The sequence below is a fragment of the Callorhinus ursinus genome, unplaced genomic scaffold (assembly GCF_003265705.2).
Source record: "Callorhinus ursinus isolate GAN/ISIS: 27379988/994484 unplaced genomic scaffold, GSC_fseal_2.0 scaffold10, whole genome shotgun sequence".
Classification (NCBI taxonomy): Eukaryota; Metazoa; Chordata; class Mammalia; order Carnivora; family Otariidae; genus Callorhinus; species Callorhinus ursinus.
This window is the reverse complement of record NW_027397072.1, coordinates 794,275-816,203: the sequence shown is the minus strand read 5'-3', so window position 1 is coordinate 816,203 and position 21,929 is coordinate 794,275. Positions and strand designations below refer to the sequence as shown.

Below are 21,929 nucleotides of genomic sequence, written 5' to 3'. Positions count from 1 at the left end.
TTCTGGGAAAGCAGCTGGGTCTTCTCACTGGAAGGAGTCATGTCCTAAAGCAGCCCTGGGCCCACCCAGTGGAACTGGCTGGTTTTGAATTACATATGGTGGATGCCTTTTCTCGGCTACACATTAATTTCTATGGTTAGTCCACATTACTACCGGGCATTATTTTGGGGAAAAAAAATTGCCTCACATCCCAATACATGATTATGAAGTCAAAAGCTTTAAGAGGATTATGGCAAATAAAATAAACCAAAAGGACTCCAGTGAGTTAGTGAATATAAGCATCCTAATACAAGAAGGCAGGTGCTTTTGGGGAGGAAAAAGTAACTACAGTACGCACTGTTAATTTTGGAATTAAAGTCATAGTTTTGTTCTTGCACATGTTATAGAACTTATAACTTCTCCTCTACCTCCTCCTCCCTCAGAGCTGTGATTTGCATAGACTATATTTAATAGTCACACATGACTTAGAAAATTAAATCATTTATTTGAGGGACTGGCATTCATCCTTGAAATTCATTAGACATTAATACTTGCAACAGACTTCCAGGAGACTTAGCTATAATACCTAAAGTTATGGAGCAATAAAGATGCCATCTGGTTTTCTCTGTCTTCAGTATTAAATTATCTGATTACTAGCAGAAACATACAGATCTCTGTAAGCAGTTACTTTTGCACAGCACGGGGGCGAGGAGCATGAATCCCAGCACAGTCAAAAATCCATGCACAACTTTTGACCCCCCTAAAAATTAACCACTGAGAGCCTACTGCCGACCAAAGCCTTACCCAAAACATAAACGTAGATCAACATCTACTTTGTAGACATGTCGTATACTGTGTTCTTACAATAAAGCGAGAGAAAAGAAAATGTTATTAAGAAATTCATAAGACAAAATACATTCACAGCACTATCCTGTATTTAAGGAAAAACAAACAAACAAACAAACATCCACATGTAAGTGGGTCCACGCAGTTCAAACCTGTGTGGTCCAAGGGTCGACTGTAGTGTGGCGAGAGACGGAGGTGATCGCGAGGCTTCCTGAAAGCTATGGCAATCAGCGGCATGGTGCTGGTATAGGAGAGATGCTTGTACTCACATACACACACATACGAGTGCACATATGTACACATGAGCATCGTCCAGAGATATACCCAGAGATGGAGCCTACAGAGTTTTACTAAAATGGCCAAGTAAGTTTAATGAGGAAAGGGTAGACTTTCAAAAAACACTGCTGGAATCATCAGAGAACCATCTGCGAAAGAAATGAACCCCAATGCGTGGACTTCATGACTTCCACAGAAAGTACCCAAAACACCCCAGACTTATATGCAAGAGTAAGATGTATAAAGCTTCAAGAACAAAATTGAAACTTACGGCGGCAGGTTCAGCACAAGAAAGAGGAGCCAGAGCAGTAAAAAAAAAAAAAAAACAAGAAAGAAAGAGAACTGGTAAACTGGAGTGTAGTGAAATGAACAGTGTGTGCATTACGACAGGAGGGTTAAAGTGAGAAGACAAAAGAGCTTGGAAAAAACTTGCACAAAATACATGTCTTAGGTCTGACAACTTGTAGTCATCACTGCAGAGTGTACAACTTGTACCACTCAATGTTATGAGGAAAGACACTCAGTAGAAAACAGATAAAATATAATCAAAAGGCTTTCATCCTGAATATAAAAAGAAACCTTACATCTTAATTTATAACAAGACAAACAATGAAAAAAAGGGCAAGCCCTTCATGAAAGATTCATGAAAGACTCTATCCACACAGGAAACACATATGTGGAAGAGATTCAGGGCACCCGTCCCATGTCCCCAAGCACTGTGAGGACCTGGAGTGCCAGGACCCTCATTCGCTGCTGATGGGAATACAGAACAGCACAGTCCTTTGGAAAACAATTTAAAGTAAGACCCAGGAATCAGGATTCCTAGGTGTTTACTCAAGACATGAACATATATGCCCACAGCAAGTGTGTGCAGGAGTCCTTCCTGCTGTGCCTGCAACAAGTCTGTGCACGAGCCCTTCTTGCAGTAAGTGTGTGCACGAGCCCTTCCTGCAGCGAGTGTGTGCACGAGCCCTTCCCGCTGTGCCTGCAATGAGTGTGTGCACGAGCCATTCCTGCAGTGAGTGTGTGCATGAGCCCTTCCTGCAGCGAGTGTGTGCACGAGCCCTTCCTGCTGTACCTGCAGCGAGTGTGTGCACGAGCCCTTCCTGCAGTGAGTGTGTGCACAAGCCCTTCCTGGTGTGCCTGCAGTGAGTGTGTGCATAAGCCCTTCCTGCAGTGAGTGTGCGCATGAGCTCTTCTCGCTGTGCCTGCAATGAGTGTGTGCATGAGTCCTTCCTGCAGTGAGTGTGTGCACGAGCCCTTCCTGCAGTGAGTGTGCATGAGCCCTTCCTGCAGTGAGAGTGTGCACGAGACCTTCCCACTGTGCCTGCAGCAAGTGTGTGCAGGAGCCCTTCCTGCAGCGAGTGTGTGCACGAGCCCTTCCCGCTGTGCCTGCAATGAGTGTGTGCAGGAGCCCTTTCTGCAGTGAGTGTGTGCAGGAGCCCTTCCTGCAGTGAGTGTGTGCAGGAGCAATTCCTGCAGTGAGAGTGTGCACGAGCCCTTCCCACTGTGCCTGCAGCAAGTGTGTGCATTAGCCCTTCCTACAGCAAGTGTGTGCACGAGCCATTCCCACTGTGGTATCGGTGGCCGCCCAAAGCCAGGAGCAGCTGAAGAGCCTGAACCCCCAAGATGCATCCACTCCACGAACCCCAACAGGGAACAAGCCCCTGGTGCCTGCATCCTCACGCTATTTCAAAAGCATCATGTTAGGTGAAAGAAGCCTGCCCAAAATAAGTCAAGGAGCATACTGTATGATTCCCCGCACAAGACATTCGGAAACAGGCTGCACTGTGGGCAGGAAAGCAGCCGGCACAGGCCGGGGTTGGGGAGCCGGGGCGGTCAGGAGAGGCGTCACTGCAAGGAGACCAGCAGAATGCCAGCTTCGGGAAGTGGGGCACAATCCTATTTGTCGAAACTGATAACACTACACGACTCCGTGCCACTGTTACATCACATGAAGTCCACCTCAACACGCCTGCCCCCAGAAGATGAGCATCACGCTCAGGTTCACTGGTGCTTTCTAGAGACAAAAGTCGGGGGTGAGGACCTCGGATATGCTGAGACTCCCTCGTCAGCACTGACCGTGTCTCAGCACACTCCGCTGCGAGGCTCGGCGGGGAGACGGGTGATAGCTGGTCCCTGCCGTGCCTGAGACGGCAGGATGGCCGTCCCACGTGGGTCCGCATCTCTAGGTGATGTGGGCGTGAATGTCAGTAGCAGACTTTAAAGTGAAGACATTTCAAGACGTGTAAGCACCCACAGACTGCCTGTGGGGCAGTGCGGGATGCTGGTCTGCAAGGAAATGGCTCCGTTCCTGGGGGGACGACCGTCCTCGGTGCCTCCCATCCTGCCAGGTAGTCCGAGCCAGCACAGCCATGACCACCCCTTTCCAGGCAATTTCTCAGGGATGACTGTCCTGCTGACGCTGTCTCCCGGTCCTTGCGCCCAGGGGCCCCTCTAAGACCAGCCCTCCATCCTTGACTCAGAATTCCTAGCGTGGCTTCCTAGTGTTGGGCAGGGGGCCCCCTGCACCTCTGGCTGATGGCAGCTTCCCTCTGAGCCCCCTTCCCTCACAACTCTCTCTGGAGACCCTCCCACCACCCCTTACAGGCCCGGGGTTGACCCTCTCCCATCTCATGGTCCCTCAGTGCTTCACAACGGCCAACACTCTGGCTACTCGAAGGGACATGTCCCAGGTTCTGCGATATGAGGATGCACACCTGTCCACATCCAATTCTGAGGGCTTCAAACATGTAGTCTTCCCAGACTATCCTCATGCAGTGGCTCCAGCCCCCGCAGACCTCCACCTCCCCCAGGCTCCCCACAGAGCACACCCAGCTCTGTCTGCGGGGGACATGCTTCCCCTGCCCACAAAGCTGCTGCCTCCTGCAGACACACACCGTCTCCCACAATGCCCGTGCTTCCCCGACGCTCCTGGCTCAATGTCAAGCACATAATCAGCATTTCAAAAATTTGTGTCAAAAAATTATTTGTTAAATACATGTACGTAAACCATAACAATAAAATACTTCACTCATTTATAGAGTAGATAAAAGTAACATTTCAATTTTAATTTAAAGCTATTAATGAGAGAAAACTATTATATTTTAAGAATATTCTTAAATAGGCACTCTAAAAATGCGAAGCATCACTGGTTTCTCTAACATGTTTTACCTTTCAGAAATTCGGAGGACATTTTCTTTAAACAACAAACCTGTGCTTTAATTAGAACAGGGCTACGTTTTGTCTTTTCTACCAAATGATCGAGTCCTCTACTTCAGGAAGAAAACAATGTCCCGCATGCTAGCAGAGCAACCCTCCCTGGCTCTTCCACAGAATCCCAGACACTTGAAGGGCAGGGGTCGGCTATTTTAGAAGATGTCGGTGTGAGGGTGCATCCCTGCCTCACCCTGAGCCGTCCTCACCCCTCCCTCGGTATTTTATCTGCTTCCCTTTCTTTTTAACCAGGGCAAAATCTCAGTCACAGCATTTACTAAATACAGTTTCTTCACGGAAAGCACAATTTAATTATTTAAATTTACATGATCTTGTTGAGTGTAGGTCAACTCACATAAAGCAGCATCTTTGCCAACTTTAAAAAATGGAAACAGAGGGGCGCCTGGGGGCTCAGTCGTTAAGCGTCTGCCTTCGGCTCAGGTCATGATCCCAGGGTCCTGGGATCGAGCCCCGCATCGGGCTCCCTGCTCGGCGGGAAGCCTGCTTCTCCCTCTCCCACTCCCCCTGCTTGTGTTCCCTCTCTCGCTGTGTCTCTGTCAAATAAATAAAGTCTTTTAAAAAAGTGGAAACAGAATGCTGATTCCGTAGAGATTTCAGAAGCACCCCTCGCAGAGCCTGGGGGGCACGCAGACACACCCCAAGGGCGGCTGGCTTCCCTGTCCCCATTCCACCTGAAGCCACCAGAAAAGGGACATTTGGCAAACTCAGTCTCACCCCAATGTCCTCACCACACGCACACTCGGAGATGCGTGCATACGTTCTATGGTTATCCTCAGGGGAATCCACAGGTATTATAGGAAATGCGTATTACACAGTGATATGCACCCCAGAAGTAATAAGAACTAACCAAAAGGCACTCCCCCCTTCTCCCTTCTGAGCTTCGATTCCCAGAAAAAGAATAAACATGTTGGATCTCTGAACACAATAATTTCCTCTATTTTCTTCCTTATCTATGAAACTGTGATGACATTCACTGACCTTACTATTTACAACCCCTGTGAGAAAATTAAAGCAAGTAGCTATGAGGGTTCATGATCAAGCAGCAACACTTATATTAATCCAAAGAATGGCCAAGGAGGCAGGCGGCCTGGGACTCTGTCAGGGGAGTGCTCCCGGGGGCCCTGCGCTGGCGGGGTCCCTCCACCCTCAGGGAGCAAGCATTCACACAGAATCAACCAGAGAAAAAGCCGAATTTCTGACTGCAGTTCTGAGGGGCCAATTTCTCACAAGTCAGTTTCTCTTTTAAAATCAGATTATTCCATAGATACCCTCTGACGTTAAAATCAACACCACTTTGGTTGGGAGATTTGGAACCTTTTGGGCTGTCTCTGCCTGGACCAGCGCATGACAGCACAGGCAAGCTCCCCAAAACAGGTGCGTAGTGGTTAACACCTCAACTGGCCCCAAAATTCAAGTCAAGAAGCTAGTTTTCCCCTTCTTAGAAAAGAAAAGGCCAACTGAGAGAGAAGGAAAGACGTACTGTCAGCCAACAAACCATCCTATTTAGGAGGAAGGAAGTATCTTCATTACAGAAGTTGTTCTAGCATAAAATGCGTTCTTGCCAGTTTCAACATTTTCCGAAAAGGAAAAACACCACCTAGTCTTCATGTTTAATGGAAGCAGACACATATGTTCTGGTAGATTTTCTTTTCCAGAAGCCAGTACACAGTAACTGAAGAAAAGGCAGTTCCTCTGGAGGCTGGACCCATTTCTGTCAGGAGATACAATTTTTTCTTCAGAAGCCAGATTGTGTCTAAGAATGAATGTGATTTATATATATTTGGCTTTCTGGCAACACTTGACGATTAGATTTTGTATCTTCACAAATTGAGGTGATTGCTTTCCCCCCCCTAAAAAAAAAGTTTCCTGGGAAGAAAAATGACATATAATGTACTTCTGCCCAGAAGTCTCTCCTGGCAAATTGTGCAGAGTGTATTATCTCTATTCTAGTGCTTTTGAGGAAAACTCCTGAAAAGGAGCAAAGAGGCTCACGTCCATCCTTGTTAAATCCAGGATGAGACTTCCGGCTCTGCTATAGCACAGTCAGCTCTGGACCTGTGGACATGAGGTCCAGATGCAGCAACTGAGAACCTTGGGCTCCACTCCTGGTCGAGCAGGTAGTGTCTGTGGGTTTTCTGTCACCACAACCTCAACCTCGACTTGTGGTCTACTCTCCCTCTCCCTGCCTTGCTCAGATAGATGGACAGTTCAGCGACGTCCCCGACACTGCACACTCCCGCCAGATGCCCACATGGAAGAGGCAATCCCGGAGGACAAAATGCAGGATGTAAACGCGATGTTTAGGAGGTGTGTGTGTGTGTGCATGCCCATGTGTGTGTAGACACGTGTAGATGCATGTGCACGTGTGTGCGTGTACATAGATGTGCACAATGCACGGGTGTATGTGTGTGCATGCACGTGTGTACGGAGACACGTGTAGATGCATGTGCACATTTGTGTGCACACACAGCCGTATGTGTGTGTACATGCGTGTGTGTGCACAAGTGTGTACATGTGCAAGTGTGTATTGTGTACATGTGTGCAGGCCTGTATGTATGCATGTGTATGTTTATATGCACACATGTGCATGCGTGTTCCTTTCAAGGAAAACTAAGAGTATTTTCTTTTTGCAACACCAAATATTAAAATAAGGTTTTACCGACAGATGTTGGCGGGGATGCGGAGAAAGGGGAACCCTCCTACACTGTTGGTGGGAATGCAAGCTGGTGCAGCCACTCTGGAAAACAGTATGGAGGTTCCTCAAACAGTTGAAAATAGAGCTACCGTTCGATCCAGCAATTGCACTACTGGGTATTTACCACAAAGATACAAATGTAGGGACCCGAAGGGGTACGTGTACCCCAATGTTTATAGCAGCAATGTCCACCATAGTCAAACTGTGGAAAGAGCCAAGATGTCCATCGACAGATGAATGGATAAAGAAGAGGTGGTATATATACACAATGGAATATTATGCAGCCATCAAAAGGAATGAGATCTTGCCTTTTGCAACGACATGGATGGAACTGGAGGGTGTTATGCTGAGTGAAATAAGTCAATCAGAGAAAGACATGTATCATATGACCTCACTGATATGAGGAATTCTTAATCTCAGGAAATAAACTGAGGGTTGCTGGGGTGGTGGGGGGTGGGAGGGATGGGGTGGCTGGGTGATAGACATGGGGGAGGGTATGTGCTACGGTGAGCGCTGTGAATTGTGCAAGACTGTTGAATCAAAGATCTGTAGTTCTGAAACAAATAATGCAAGATATGTTAAGAAAAAAGAAAAAGAAGAAGATAGCAGGAGGGGAAGAATGAAGGGGAGTAAGTCGGAGGGGGAGATGAAGCATGAGAGACGATGGACTCTGAGAAACAAACTGAGGGTTCTAGAGGGGAGGGGGTGGGGGGATGGGTTAGCCTGGTGATGGGTATTGAGGAGGGCACGTTCTGCGTGGAGCACTGGGTGTTATGCACAAACAATGAATCATGGAACACTACATCAAGAACTAATGATGTAATGTATGGTGATTAACATAACAATTAAAAAATTTTAAAAAATAAAAAAATTAAATAAAATAAGGTTTTACTACATCCACTTATTTTTTATTCATTAAAACATAAAAATATTGCATCTGTCCATTTAATTACACTTTTATCAAGTAGTTCATGGAGCTAAAATACTTCAGGTTAGCATCTGGCAGAATATATAAGCTTTGTAGAAACCACTATATTCTTGGTAAAATAGATGATAAACCAAAATTTCACTTTATGTTCACCTTAAATATAAAACAGGATGGGAAGGTAGATATTATCATCCAGATTTTTTTTCTCTATTTTGGCAATGTGCCCATGACTCAGGAATACTCTGTGTACTTATGATACTACCTTTCACCCAGATCTGCAGGAAATAGAAAATTTTCCATGATCATGGAATGTTTTTAAGTCTACTATGAAAATCATCTCTCACCTGTTGACCTATAAAGAAGAATCCTAAGACTGAGTTGTAACGTGAAAACATGATCTGACACATTTAATGCAGTACGACTTGGTCAGACTGGTGTGTGTGTGTGTATGTGTGTGTGTCTGTGTGTGGTTAAGAATTAAGTATAAATAAAAAGAGGCTAATATGATTATTCTGGATTTGAGATAGGTTTTATTTCAAGCATATAAGTCAGGAGAAGTCACAGATGCCCCACAGAAAGCATTAAATTATACAATAATTGGACTTGTAAAAATTTGTTCCACTAGAAATTTTGAATGGTGATTATATCTACTTCATTCATAACCAAAAAAGTGGCATGATTCTCTCCCAAGCTATTTTCTCTAATGTAATATCAATCAAATTACTGCTTTCTGTAAATTTCAGCAATGACTTTGTTCCACATTGTGACCTTCGACAGATTCAGAGGTTGCAAAAAGGACATTAAGAGTGACAAGCTCTTTGAGGGGAAAATCACCTGGTTGGCTGTTGAAAGAAACCCACACATCTGCATTACAGGTGGGAATGATCTGCTCTTACTCCTGCAGTTTGAGAAAGGGAAATATCTTCAAAAAGGAGACTAGAAAAAGACCACAGACAGTTTCTCCTAAAACCGTTTTCTGAGGAAGATATTCCTAGGCAACAAAACAACTGAGCGTGTTAAAGACACCTTCCAGCTTCCCAGGAGGCCCCTGACAGATCATGATGTGACACTTAACACACAATCCCAAAGACACCGTGGTCACAAAGAGGCTAATGGAATCCAGGCGCTGGGCGAGCCAGGACAGGTAAGTGCATCCCTGCCCGTCCTCGCAAGCCGGCAAGGCACACACCAGCTCTGCTTCCCCAAGAGCTATCCTAGCATCCGGACTGATCCACCTGGAGTCTGCGGACCTTCTGTATTTGATCACGGCATGGAATCAGCCCTGTACCAGCATAGGAGAGCAGACTGTTAAGTATTCGGGAATGTCACCAACTGGTAATTAACCACCAGTTGCCTGAAACCAGCCACTGTAGTATTTACACCCCAGCAATCAGCGCATACCTGCAGTCAGGCTTACTTTCCTCCCCGACCTCCATCAGAGCGCCCGTGTACCAGCCAACCATCCAGCTTATGGTAGTATTTTAATTACATTTCATTTTTTCCTGTGAAACTGAGTTAATGAGAGTGGGGCCCCTGCTTTATGCATTTTTGAGCCCCCAATGCCTTGTCCTGAGCCTGCGACATACCAAGGACTCAATGTTCAAAAATGAGTATATAATGTTGAATGATCAACCAACATCATCAACCAAGTGTATCCTTATAAATGATTTCATAGATGAGGAAACTTTACCCTAAATGACACAGGGGTTGACTCACTTGTGAGAGCATACAGAGTCAGGGTCCTTACCCCTCCAACGCTCTGTAGCCTGTGCTGCTTACGCACATTTGGAATTTCAGGATAATTTTACTGGTATGTGTTACATGTGTTGCACAATAAATACATTCAGCTGGGCCAAAATATCTCTATTTTAGAAGTTGTTTTCCAATGACCTTCAGCTCCAGCCCGCAGACTGTGTATCTCGGAGAGTCGCCCACTTTGTGTGACTTATCCCACAAAGAAAGCCTGAGCTCCAAGCATTCGGTGTGGATTGTACCCAGCAGAGAAATAAAACAGATGCTACAGACAGTCTTTGAGATGTAGAAGGACGCTCCCCAGCTCGTGTGTGAAGCCGGGATGACCCTGACACCAAAACCAAAAGAAGGCATTACATGAAAAGAACAGCGTAAACCAACATCCAACATGAACACAGACACAAACGCCCATTGACGAAATATTAGCAAACTGAATCTAGTCATGTATAAAATGATAACACTCTGTGGCCATGTGGGGTTGATCCCTAGGATGTAAGGTGGCGTCTGTGTTCAAAATCATTTAATGTATTTCACCGCATCAACAGCCTAATCATTAATAATAAAAACAATGTTATCTCAATAGATGTAAAAACATCCCATAAAATTCAACAAGTATGTCTGATAAAAACCTCCCAGAGGTTTTTTGTTTGTTTGTTTGTTTGTGGGTTTTTTTTTTTTTTTTGATGAGTTATAGAGAGCACAGGCCACCAGAAAACTGCATCTTGGCAGTGGTGGGATTTGAACCCATGCCTCCAAAGAGACTGGAACCTAAACCCAGCCCTGTAGACTGCTCAGTCACACCACCTGCATGTCTTCTGATAAAAATCTCAATAAACTAAGAGATGGGAATGCCCTCAACCTAAAAAAGCATCTACAACAGACATGCATTCACATGCACAATGATGAATGATAATGCTTTCCCCTTAGGATGAGAGAACGGGGCAACCTCAATGTCGTTCGGGAAGCCTGCCCACCGCGATAGGGAAAAGCAGGTAATACAGGACTAGAGACTGCTAACAGAGAAAGAACAGCATCCTTATTTGCAGACAACATGATCATTTAAGTATTCTGTCACTTAATTTAATCTACCATGTTACATATTTTCATATCAAATTCTATTTTAAAATACAATATTATCCAATTTAGAAATGAATTTTTAAAAATATAATTAAATCTTATCTACTAAGCATTGTCTCTCTCGCTATATGTCCCATTTCATTAGCTACTTTGTCCCATTTCATCTCAGTTGCTAGGACGGTGTATTCTCTACACAGAGAAGAAGTCTTACGTGTGTATCATTTCTCTTTTAGCTCATTATTAGTGTTTCATAGCTAGGTTCCAATTTCTTAAATCTTAGAGAAACACAATGGTTTTAAGTGAATATTATTCCACCGTCCTAAGTGTCCATTAAGAATGTTTGACATTATAACATCAAAATATAAAATATGTAACTTTTACTTGTATTACATCCAGAAAGTTAAAATAGAAAAAATTCTTGAAGCTCAAATGATTTTTTAAATATCCCTCTGGATTTTAAATGAACCAATTTCTTTTATAAATGCCATTTATTTGGATTACAACAGATTTTAGTTGTAAACCCTGGTTCCCATTGCATTTCAGATCCTAAACACAAATTTGGATAATGGTAACTCTAGAGATTTTTCTAGAACAACTGTAGGAAGTTCACAAAGCTTCAGTTGTTCAACTTTACCAATGTGTCTTATTTTTGCAGAATTAAAAAATATGCCACATTTACATCCAAACCCTGCATTCTGTACTTACCACAGTCACCACTGTGATAAAATACAGAATGAAAGTTAAACAACAAAATACTTCATTTACAAATATTTATATGGAAAATGAAGGAATCTCTCCAAGAAATGAAATATGCTATTTTTCCAAATTTATTAAACCACATATTTTATCATTTTAAACTGAAAATTGAAAATGTTTGAATCTTCAATACTGAAAAAAAGGTACCTCAGAAATACAGTTCTGAACAAACTCAAAAGAGAAAAAAATTCTTTAAAAACCTTAGTCTTCAAGAGTTAATTGATAATCATTTTCTAGATATATAGGTATCTTTCCCATATTTAAAACTCAATTTACACCTTTAAATTTTTTAAGCAAAACCCAGGTCCTCATACTTGGGGTCTGCTCAGATAATTCAGAATAAGCTTCTCCTCTCAACGCCCTTCACTTAATCCACCTGTGGCCACATAACTTTCCAGCGATTCTTAGGGTGTGGGTGTATCTTCTTGGGAACCACTGCTCAACCGACTACGGAAGACACATTTGACAACTAGAAAATCAGAAGCAAAAACCTATCCATGTCGAGTAACCTCCTAAGGAAACTCTCTTACCGAGAAAAATCCATTGCAATTAGTCAACACAGCTAACTCCTGGGGCAAAATCCCAGCAGAAACAGTGACTCAGGAGTGTATGTTTTTAGAGCCATATGGCGCCACATTGTTCCTCTAGCCAGTAAAGGCCTATGTGCTGTACCAGCGATGGCAGATGATGCTACATGGAAATGCTGCGTTACCGTGTATTCCACAGCCAAAGAGCCTCATTAGGGCAAAACCCCACAAACCACGCAAGATCAAAGTTTGGGCCCTATGCTCTTAGGATAGCGACTTATTAAAAAAATTAGGAATACAAATTGTATAAGGCATCATAGTCTTACTCCGATAATGACTCACCTTTAATGACACCTGCCTAATAATGGTAGTGAACACGTGTGTGCAGATGTTATTAACACCCCATTACACACTTACTAACACACTTGTTTACAGATGGGGCCATGACTAGGACCCTGTAATAGAGGTTCTGTGATTCTCCCCACCTTACCAGTGAGTCACAGGGACGTTCAGTAACCTATCCACGGTCACACAGCAATTCACACATGAGCTGTGGGCCTCAGTCCTTCTGCTGTACTGGCCAAGAACACAAAATAGACCAGAATATGTGGACCAGGAGAGACGCTGAAAAGGCCCACGTAAAAGAACAGTGAGCAACCTAAAACAACGTGAGCTAGACAAGGTTAGCATGAAAACACACTGTAGGTCCCAAGGATTCTAATGTGTGAGGTTGTGAAGGGCAGAAGCACAGCTGGAGGGAGGTGAGGGGTATTCACACTCCAGAGAGCACAGATTGCTCCTCTAGGGAAAAGTTCTCACTTCAGTCCTGATCGTTTGGACCTTATCTCTCACTCTGCTCACTAGAAAGCAGCAGGAGTCTTGCTAAGATCCCACAGGCCCTTGCTGGCCTCCACGTACACTCTGCCTTATTCACTTAGAGGTGAAGTGAAAGGTTCTGCTTGACCACCCCGAACCTGATATTCAAGCAGGTAAAACATATTGCTCGTTTGACCCATAAACAGACTGGCTCTGGAAAGGGAACCTGCTCTCCTTATACAAGCAGCTGCTTGTCGGTATGAAAATCTTCAGACCCTGGGTCTGGGTCTTGTCCCTTCACACTAGCTGAGGAGAAAACAGAAATGTCGGCTCTAACAGACTCCCCCGAAAGACCCCTGAAACCCAGTGTGTGTGTGTGTGTGTGTGTGTGTGTGTGTGTGTGTGTATTCCTGTGCATGCAGTGTGTGCACATGTGTGTATGGGCATATAGGATGTGTATGTTGTGTGTGCATGCCGAGTCTGCTGTGTGTACACGTGTGCAGTATGTGTCTGCTGTGCATGCATGTGCGTGCCGTGTGTACATGTGTGTGCAGTGTCTGCCGTGTGTGCATGTGTGTGTAGTGTGTCTGCCGTGTGTACATGTGTGCAGCGTCTGCCGTGTGTGCATGTGTGCAGTGCCTGCCATGTGTACATGTGTGTGCAGTGTGTCCGTCGTGTGTGCATGTGTGTGCAGTATCTGCCATGTGTGCACGTGTGTGCAGTGTGTCTGCCGTGTGTGCATGTGTGTGCAGTTGTCTGCCTTGTGTACATGTGTGTGCAGTGTCTGCCGTGTGTGCATGTGTGTGCAGTGTGTACATGTGTGTGCAGTGTCTGCCATGTGTGCAGTGCCTGCCATGTGTACATGTGTGTGCAGTGTGCCCGTCGTGTGTGCATGCGTGTGCAGTATCTGCCATGTGTGCATGTGTGTGCAGTGTGTCTGCTGTGTGTGCATGTGTGTCCGTGTGTGTGCATGTGTGTGTGGTATCTGCCTGCATACACTCCTGGAATTCCTGCTCCTCCTTCGAGAACCCCACAGACACAACTGCTCCTCTGTCCCTGAATCCAAGACCCTCCGTGTCCCTCCTCTGCAGCTCCCAACTTCGCTGACTTAAAGGCTCTCCTGGACAGTCTAACGTGTCTACACCACTGCTTTGTGACTCATCTGGAAATGCTGATAATAACTAAACCGGTTAACATATATGTTACTCCCTATGATAGCATATTTCTCTCTTCCTTTCAACACCCATAAAAGTCTGCAGTCGTGTTTTATGTGTTTACTCTCTGCAAACCCTCTGGACAGTCTGTGGGCACATTCCCGACCGTATCCCCAGGGACAAGCCCCAGGAAGGACTCGCGCCCCATGCTGGCTAGCACGGGGCTGGCCTGTCCGGACCACTCTGCTCTGTTTCTGCCTCTCAATTCCCAGCTCAGACACTGGTCTGAAACAATGTGTGTATGTGCACCTGCGTAACATTTATAACCACAGAGCCCCGCTCCAAATGACACTCAATTTTGCTATCAGCGAGCCTATTCTTCAGGAAAACCCTTGAGGTTGAGAAAACCCCTGCGTGCTGCTAGCTTTCGAGGCCCCCTCTGCCTGTCCGTCCCACTGTGGGAGGCCAGGGGCGTTTCTGGCATTTCTAGTGACATATGGGCAGAAGCTGGTATTTCTCTACCTTGCTACACAAACCATGATAATTTCAGGAATAAAACCAGAGTCGGCTTTCTTTCATCAGGATAACACCAACTGTGTCAACGCTGCACGCTTTCTGAAAGGATGCTTCTAACTCCTCGGTTCTGAATGTCCTCAGGTTTACGGTATGAGAAGTAATTTTATATTCCCCGGTACATAAAGAAAACTTAAGATAATTATAATGAGCCATTTGCTAAAGTATAATTATCTGAAAAGAAATCACTAAGGGTAACATTCAGCAGGATAGAGATGAGAAATAGTATAAATGATATTTTACCATTAACAGTTCTGCTCATTCATAAAAATGATATTAGAAGGTAGCTGTAACAAAAATAAAAAGGTGCAATTTTATTCAAAGCCAAAATAGTTAATGATAAATATAAGTTCTCAGTATAAAAGCCAGAAACAGAACTTTCTCTCTCTTCTTTACAAAATTACATCCTGAAAAGCAGATAAATATGTACTGATTTGGCTGGTACATCATGTGTCAGCTGTTATGCACCATGTGTATGATTCGCCAAGTCTTGTGTCTCTTTCTAAAAGGAAGGGAAATATTCACATTCACTGATAAGCAGCATCACTGGCGAAGCTGCAAACATGCTCTTTCTAAAGGCAATCATAGATTGGTTAAAATTTTAACCTGATGGTAGGAAGGAGGCCCATACATCCTAGGAGCACCGAACGCCAGGACAAAGCTGGGGCTCTTGCAGAGGAAGAGAAGAAGTAAGCGGCCATTGGCGAGGCAGAGAGTTGCAACGGCAGCTGGGAATTAGAAGGGCTAATGGCAGGGAGGCTGGGACGGAGGCAAGGCTGGGATGTATGTCAGGAAGAGAAAACAGCACGAGGCAACTAGAAGGATCACCAGTGCATCAGAAGTTTAAGAAAAGCAGGGCTTGGATAATGCCGTGAGCTCTGTGGGCGGTGCTGTTGTTCTTCGACACGTAAACACAGAAAGAGAACCAGGTTTCAGGACTGAGATTATGAGACTGGTTTTAGAAATGTTAACTGAACAGCCAAGCAGGGGGCAGACACAGAAGTCTGAGCTGAGCGGCCGAAGGCACCGCGTGGGAGGCCGTGTGGCGCTTTCCTGGAGGAGGGTGAGGTTACCCGGAAAGTAACCGAGGGCTGGTTACCGAAGTTCCTGAGGAGGAAGGGATGAGGCTGTGGCACTGGAGAGAGGTGTGCTGGGGAGAGCGAGCAGTGCTTCCGACCTGCTGCCCGAAGGAGACAGGCCGACTGTGGTCTGGGGACACACGGGGCCCTCGTGACTCACGACGGAGGCTGAGGACAGGTGGCAGCTCTAAGCAGTGACCAGGCAGAGGCAGCTTAGGGAGCATCAAACTCAGGGGAAGACCTGGGAAAGGGGCTCAGCCTCCCTTTTCATCTGGTAGGTTCTGTTTCAGAAAGGGAAGCTGGTTTCCCCTCTAAGGAATACTCCAGATCCCTGGTATTTCGTTTCTGAAAGCTTTCTCCTCCAAGGCTCTGTGTGAACATTGCTAAACACAAACTACTTATTTTCCATGGAAGATGTTATAATTTTTGATAGGAATAACTGACAGCTATGGCACACTTTATAAGTGCAGATTATTTTCCTAAACACTAACTCAATGAACAAAAACATTCTAATATAGAATTTGGGTGCATTTGTGTGGTTGTATTTTTACTTATAATAATTCATAAAGTAGACAACAAAATATCTGCCTGCTAAGAGCATTCATTCTAGACGGAATGTGATTCTTACTACAACTTGTCATTTAAATTATTTTTGAATAAAATATAAATAATTATGGTCACTTCCTTATGAGTTAATTCCTCGGCGCATTTACTAACCCTCCGGGTACCAGAGGGATGTCTGTCTTCCCGAGCTGGAGTCTAACACAAGTTCAGGAAAAATAAATAATGGATGTTAATGAGCACAATGATACTTACTGAACTTTAATATGTTGTGTGATTGTATCTGTAATAGCACAACATTCGCCCAAATTTCTTTTTTTTTAAAGATTTTATTTATTTATTTGACAGAGAGAGACACAGCGAGAGCAGGAACACAAGCAGGGGGAGTGGGAGAGGGAGAAGCAGGCTTCCCGCCGAGCAGGGAGCCCGATGCGGGGCTCGATCCCAGGACCCTGGGACCATGACCTGAGCCGAAGGCAGACGCCTAACGACTTGAGCCACCCCGGTGCCCCAATATTTGTCCAAATTTCAAGTGAGTTGCTGCCTGTCAAAACTAAGGAGAGTCAATGTCAAATGTCAACATGAGAGAGTCCCGTTTATTCATTCACACAACAAATATGGCTGTAACCAACCACCAGACGCTGTCTCAGGTTCCCAGGAAAGGAACGAAGGGGCCCCCCTGCTTCGGAGACCCTGACGGAAGAGCAGGGCCAGGGCCCAGCGGGAGGGGCCGGGAGGGGCTGAATACGTCCCCACCTGTCCTCATCCTTTCCCACGATGTCCTCCACGACTGTCCTCTGACACGTCTATTTCTCTAAATCGTAATTCTTTGTTAAATTAAACATAACTAGTTAGTAATAACATTTATGGGATCTAAAACTGCAGACGTTTTAGAAAACACAAGTATTTCACCCGACCATTTAGCTGAAGACTCACCATGTCACAGTATCCCCAGCACTTCTTCAGCGTCTAAGACAATGTGGGAGAGAAAACGGTTCTGCGGCAGAGTGGGAAGCAGCGTGGTGGGGAGGCAGCAGGTTTCGGGGGTGGCAGGGTGAGGCCTCGCAGGGCCTGGAGCAGGGCCAGCAGGGAGGCTTAGTCTTCGGTCGAGAAATAGAAGAGGGCAAACTGGCCTCCGTGCTGGCACGTGCTGGGCAGACGTGACATCGAGTGTCACTGAAAATAACCCAAAGTCTTCCATCCAGAACTACAACCTGAACAACAGTCGGGATGACCAGCCGGATGGTAACCAAAAGTCCACGCCAGTTGAAAGTGCAAATACATTTTTCCATGAAATTCTCATGCATTCTTCCTCCAAAAGCACTAGCCTTCCTTATTTCATCTCATTAAAATACCTGCAGATTCTATTTAAATAGCAAATGCTGGAATCGGAGATTCAAAACCACCTGAGGAACCCAAACCGCACATTCTCCAGGCCGTTCCCTCCGCCCTCCCACGACCACTTAGGGCCAGTGACCTGCCCCTGCCACCACCCCACTGAGACCCTGGCAAGCCCCTCCCCTTCCAGAGGCTGCCCCAGGGACAGGTAAGCTTCACCGACCTGTAGCAGAAACAGCTGCGCAAGAGTTAAGGAAACTGGGATGTGAGTCTATTCCTCCTCACACAAGGACACAGACTCTCCTCCCTCCTTCCCATTCAAAAGGAGCTCGGTGTCTCAGTATGTAACTCGCTTCCTGGATGGAACATACTGTCATGCCATCACCATGGCAGCCTCTGCCGAAGCTGAACTACACTAACGTCGGAATTCAAGAAAACGCATCTGTGCTTACATGTTGGTACAGACACGCTGCTCTCGAAGGGTGCCGTTCCACACACACTGTTGGGAAACAAGGCAATTTTAACATCTGGTATTCTCAATAAATAAGCATTCCTCTAACCTGGATCTTGTGAAAGTGCTCACTAGCAAACCTCCTGATTAAACCAGGTGGTTGCCCATTTTAAAATACGTCAATCTTGCTTATGATATCATAGACCCCACCAGAAATTCCACAATTGAAATCAAAGATGAGTCAGCAAGGATAAGAAACATGGAACAAAAGCATAAAACAAAGGGACAGCCTTCCTTAGAGGTGACATGCTTAAATTATCTTGCACAGTATGATTAAGTGGTTCCATTACTAACCGCACATTCAAGGGACCTGACCTGTTCTCACCTTGCAATGGGCAAGCTCCTCACAGAGAACAGCAAGCACATTGCCAGCTCTCACTGCTTTGTGCTTCCAGCCCCTTGGACCGAGGCGATGTCATTTAGAAACCGAAAATGTGCTGTCGATAGTAATCAACAGCTGCAGCGTCTGACTGTAAGAAGCAGAATACACTCATCACATTGTCCTGGGTCTCCTCCACCACTGGACTTTAGCAGGGGACATGGGGGAGTAGGGGCTCGGGCTCACGCACTGGCTGAAGCTAGAAAGAGCAGACAACATGGAACAGCTACGGAGAAGGGCTAGGAAGCCGGCTCCAACCCTGAGTGAGACCTTCACATTTGGCCAGATTCCCATGATTCCAGCAAGTAGTCATTACAAAGAACGTGTTGCATTTTTGACTTCAGAAAACAGAGACTAGAAATATAATGGGATTAAAACAAGTCTCTTTTTTTGTCATTGTTTTTCTAATTAGAAAAACTAAGTTCCCTCCTTAACAGAAATGACTAAATAACTATGCAAATTCAATGATATTACACAGAGTTATTGATACAAAAATTAGTACTTCTGCATGGTTGTCTGGACACCAACCATTCCAGTAAAAATCAACGGCCGACCAGGTCCAAAGTATTTAAACCACGATTGCATGCTCTGAATGTTCATGTTTTTAAAGACCTCCTGTGTAAACCGGATACTTAGATTCAGTTTAAATAAATAAGAAGCTGAACCTTTTCATACACTGCAGTTCAACTGAGCACATCTTTGCTATTTAAGAATACAAAGTTATTATTCTTGCCTTACTATGCTCTCCATTATTATCCTAATATTTGGCCTCCAATCCTGACAAAAGCTTACTTGCAAGTATAATTCACACAGTCTGTATCATAGAATCGAGGCTTTTATTACAAAGAAAGCACTAAACACGTCGTGTGCAAACTGGTGAACAGAACCCATCTCCACCAGTGCACCCCATGTTTAGTGCCTTAAAGGAGTCAACACTTAACGCACTGGAGACTATTTAGTGGAGGACTTGCAGTTGATGTAATTTTTAAAACCCAAAGTCACCGCCAATAATTCATCACCTGGGTGGATTATGCAGTGTGATAAACCCCCTTCAACTCTTCCAGGACAAGTACAATGGTTCTAAGCCAACTAGGTGCAAGAATACCTCAGGAGAATGTATAATTCTAACCATGGGGGGAATCGTTTCAAAATTCAAAGCTGTAATAAGGTGGAAACCCTATCACTCCCAAGCTTCTCTATTTTCTTAAGCAGTTTACTGCCAATTACTCCAAGCACATCTTGTAGGGTTTAATTACCATCTGCAATGGCTGGAAAACTATTTATATCACAAAGTACTTTAAAAAATAAACAGAATGTTACCTGGGACTGAATTTTAAAATTTTGTGATAGTATCCCAGAAATGCATAACATGATGGAAAAAGCATCTATCTCTACACAGATTATATATTTAAAAAAAAAACAACCATAGTTACTGCTACTCCCCTAGTTTAGAAGCATTATGACCAGTAGGAATCCGTGAAAGCCTTCTGCCCATCCTCTTTCAAAACATTTCTGTTACCCGAAGGATGGTCAATATATGCCTGTTTTTTACTGGCCTTCATGGGATGAGGGGGTCTGGGGGGAAGGATCCCACGTAAGCCAGGGCGGAGCACCTGCAAACCACCTCAGTGAGTCTCTCAGTCCAGAGCCTCCTAAGGCCTGGATAATCAGCTGCTTTCTTAGGCTGTTTCCAGAACACTCGGTTATGCTGGGGGTGACAACTTGAAGGCTTCCAAGAACTTTTCGTCTTTTGTTTGAGCCAACATTTCTGTTTTCTGTCGATCAATAGTTTAGCTACTCCAAAATAAGAAGGTGGAATGGGAGTTGTTTGGGGCAAGGACTGGAATTCAAGTGTCGAAACAGCATCAGTATTAGGAATTCCGCTCATAGCTGTCCCCAAGTCCAGAGAACTCAGTGGGAGCCTCCCCAACCCAGCACCAGGGAGGGACAAAGAGGTCCTGGGGAGGGGGGACAGGCTGGGACGACCCCCGACCTGGCCCCATACAGGGGGGAATCACCTCCGAAACTCTTGGACCCAGGAGCCGCTCACAGGAAGAAATTAGGGCCAACCCCAAACGCCCAATTCTGGAAAACTCCAGTTCCCACGGACCCTAAAGCCCCTGTGCTTCCCTCCAGCCCCTCAGGACATTAAACAGCAAACCCACAGTTTCCAGTTGGGATATTGGGGTGGGGTAGAGAGGTCAGGAGGTGTGCGCCCCCACTGTACCCAAGGTCCCAGCGCCCACCCACCGGCACAAGCTGCCCCAGTTAACGGGGAAGGCAGTGGGGGTGCGGGAAGCAGAGCGGGACGCGCTGAGGCGAAGTGGCGCGCTGAAGGGAAGGGGCGTAGGGAGCGGCGGAGGGGGCGCGCAGAGGAGAGGGGGCGCGCAGAGGGGAGGGGGCGCGCAGAGGGGAGGGGGCGCGCAGAGGGGAAGGGGCGCGCAGAGGGGAGGGGGCGTGAGGAGCGGAGGGGGCGCGCAGAGGGGAAGGGGGCGAGCTGGGGGGAAGGGGGCGCGCAGAGGGGAAGGGGCGCGCAGAGGGGAGGGGGCGCGCAGAGGGGAGGGGGGCGCGCAGAGGGGAAGGGGCGTGAGGAGCGGAGGGGCCGAGCTGGGGGGAAACGGTGAGAGAAGCGGTGGCCGCCGCGCTGAGGGGAGGAGGCGAGGAGAGGGAGACGGGGCCGGGGGAGAGGAGGGGGCACGGAGGGGCCGCACTCACCCGCGCGGGCTCCAGCAGGCGGCCGGGGCGCCCGCTGGGGGCGGCGGGGGGCGGCGGTCCCTCAGTGCTCATGGCCGCCCAGCGGCGGGGCCCGCGCTCCGGGCCGGGCGAGCTCAGCGCGGGGGCCCGCGCGAGCATCCAAGGGCCCCGCCGGCTCCAGGTCCGCGCCCCTCTCGGGCTCGGGTTCCGGCTAGGCTCGCAGTGGGAGGGGGCGCTCCGCCCTCCGCCCGCGAGCACCGCCCACGCTGACCCGCCCCCGGAGGAGGGGCGCGCTGCTGTCTAGTGGCGTGGGGGCGAGCGCTCTGGTCCGGGCATGGGCGCCAGGAGCTCCCACGGCGGGGACGAACACATGGGTTCGCTGGGGTTCGCTCACACGGGGAGGGGGGCTAGCGCACCGGCCAGGTGGGGCGCACGGGGCACTCCCAGGGCGGGGGACGGGGTGCTGATCGCAACCACCGCAGGGGAAGGAGCTTAGGGGCGGAGGGCTCGGGGAGCGCACCCACGTGAAGTGGGGGGCCCGAGCACAGAAGCCAGGCGGAGGCAGGGGGCTCTCCGGCTGGGCGAACGGGAGCGCTTGGATGCGTGGCTCTCTCAGGCTCGAGTAGAGTGCCCCACCCCGGGCTGGGCGCCCCCTCCGCATCCCTTCCCTTGGCTCTCTGATTGGAGGGCTCCCCTCAGCCCTCCCCGCCTTTGCACGGACCCAGTCCCTCTGCCTTTCGCGTCCTTGGAG

General features: G+C 46.9%; 1 protein-coding gene across 1 annotated transcript in view; it reads right to left on the bottom strand.

Moving 5' to 3' along the window:
* SNTG2 (syntrophin gamma 2) overlaps positions 1 to 21,316 on the bottom strand; it is a 199,764-nt gene extending 178,448 nt beyond the window's left edge. Inside the window, exon 1 of the mRNA XM_073896924.1 lies at positions 21,200 to 21,316. Coding sequence (XP_073753025.1) covers positions 21,200 to 21,271 — 72 coding nt within the window. The 5' untranslated portion in view covers positions 21,272 to 21,316. The remainder of the gene's footprint in view (positions 1 to 21,199) is intronic.
* Positions 21,317 to 21,929: the final 613 nt, after the last annotated feature.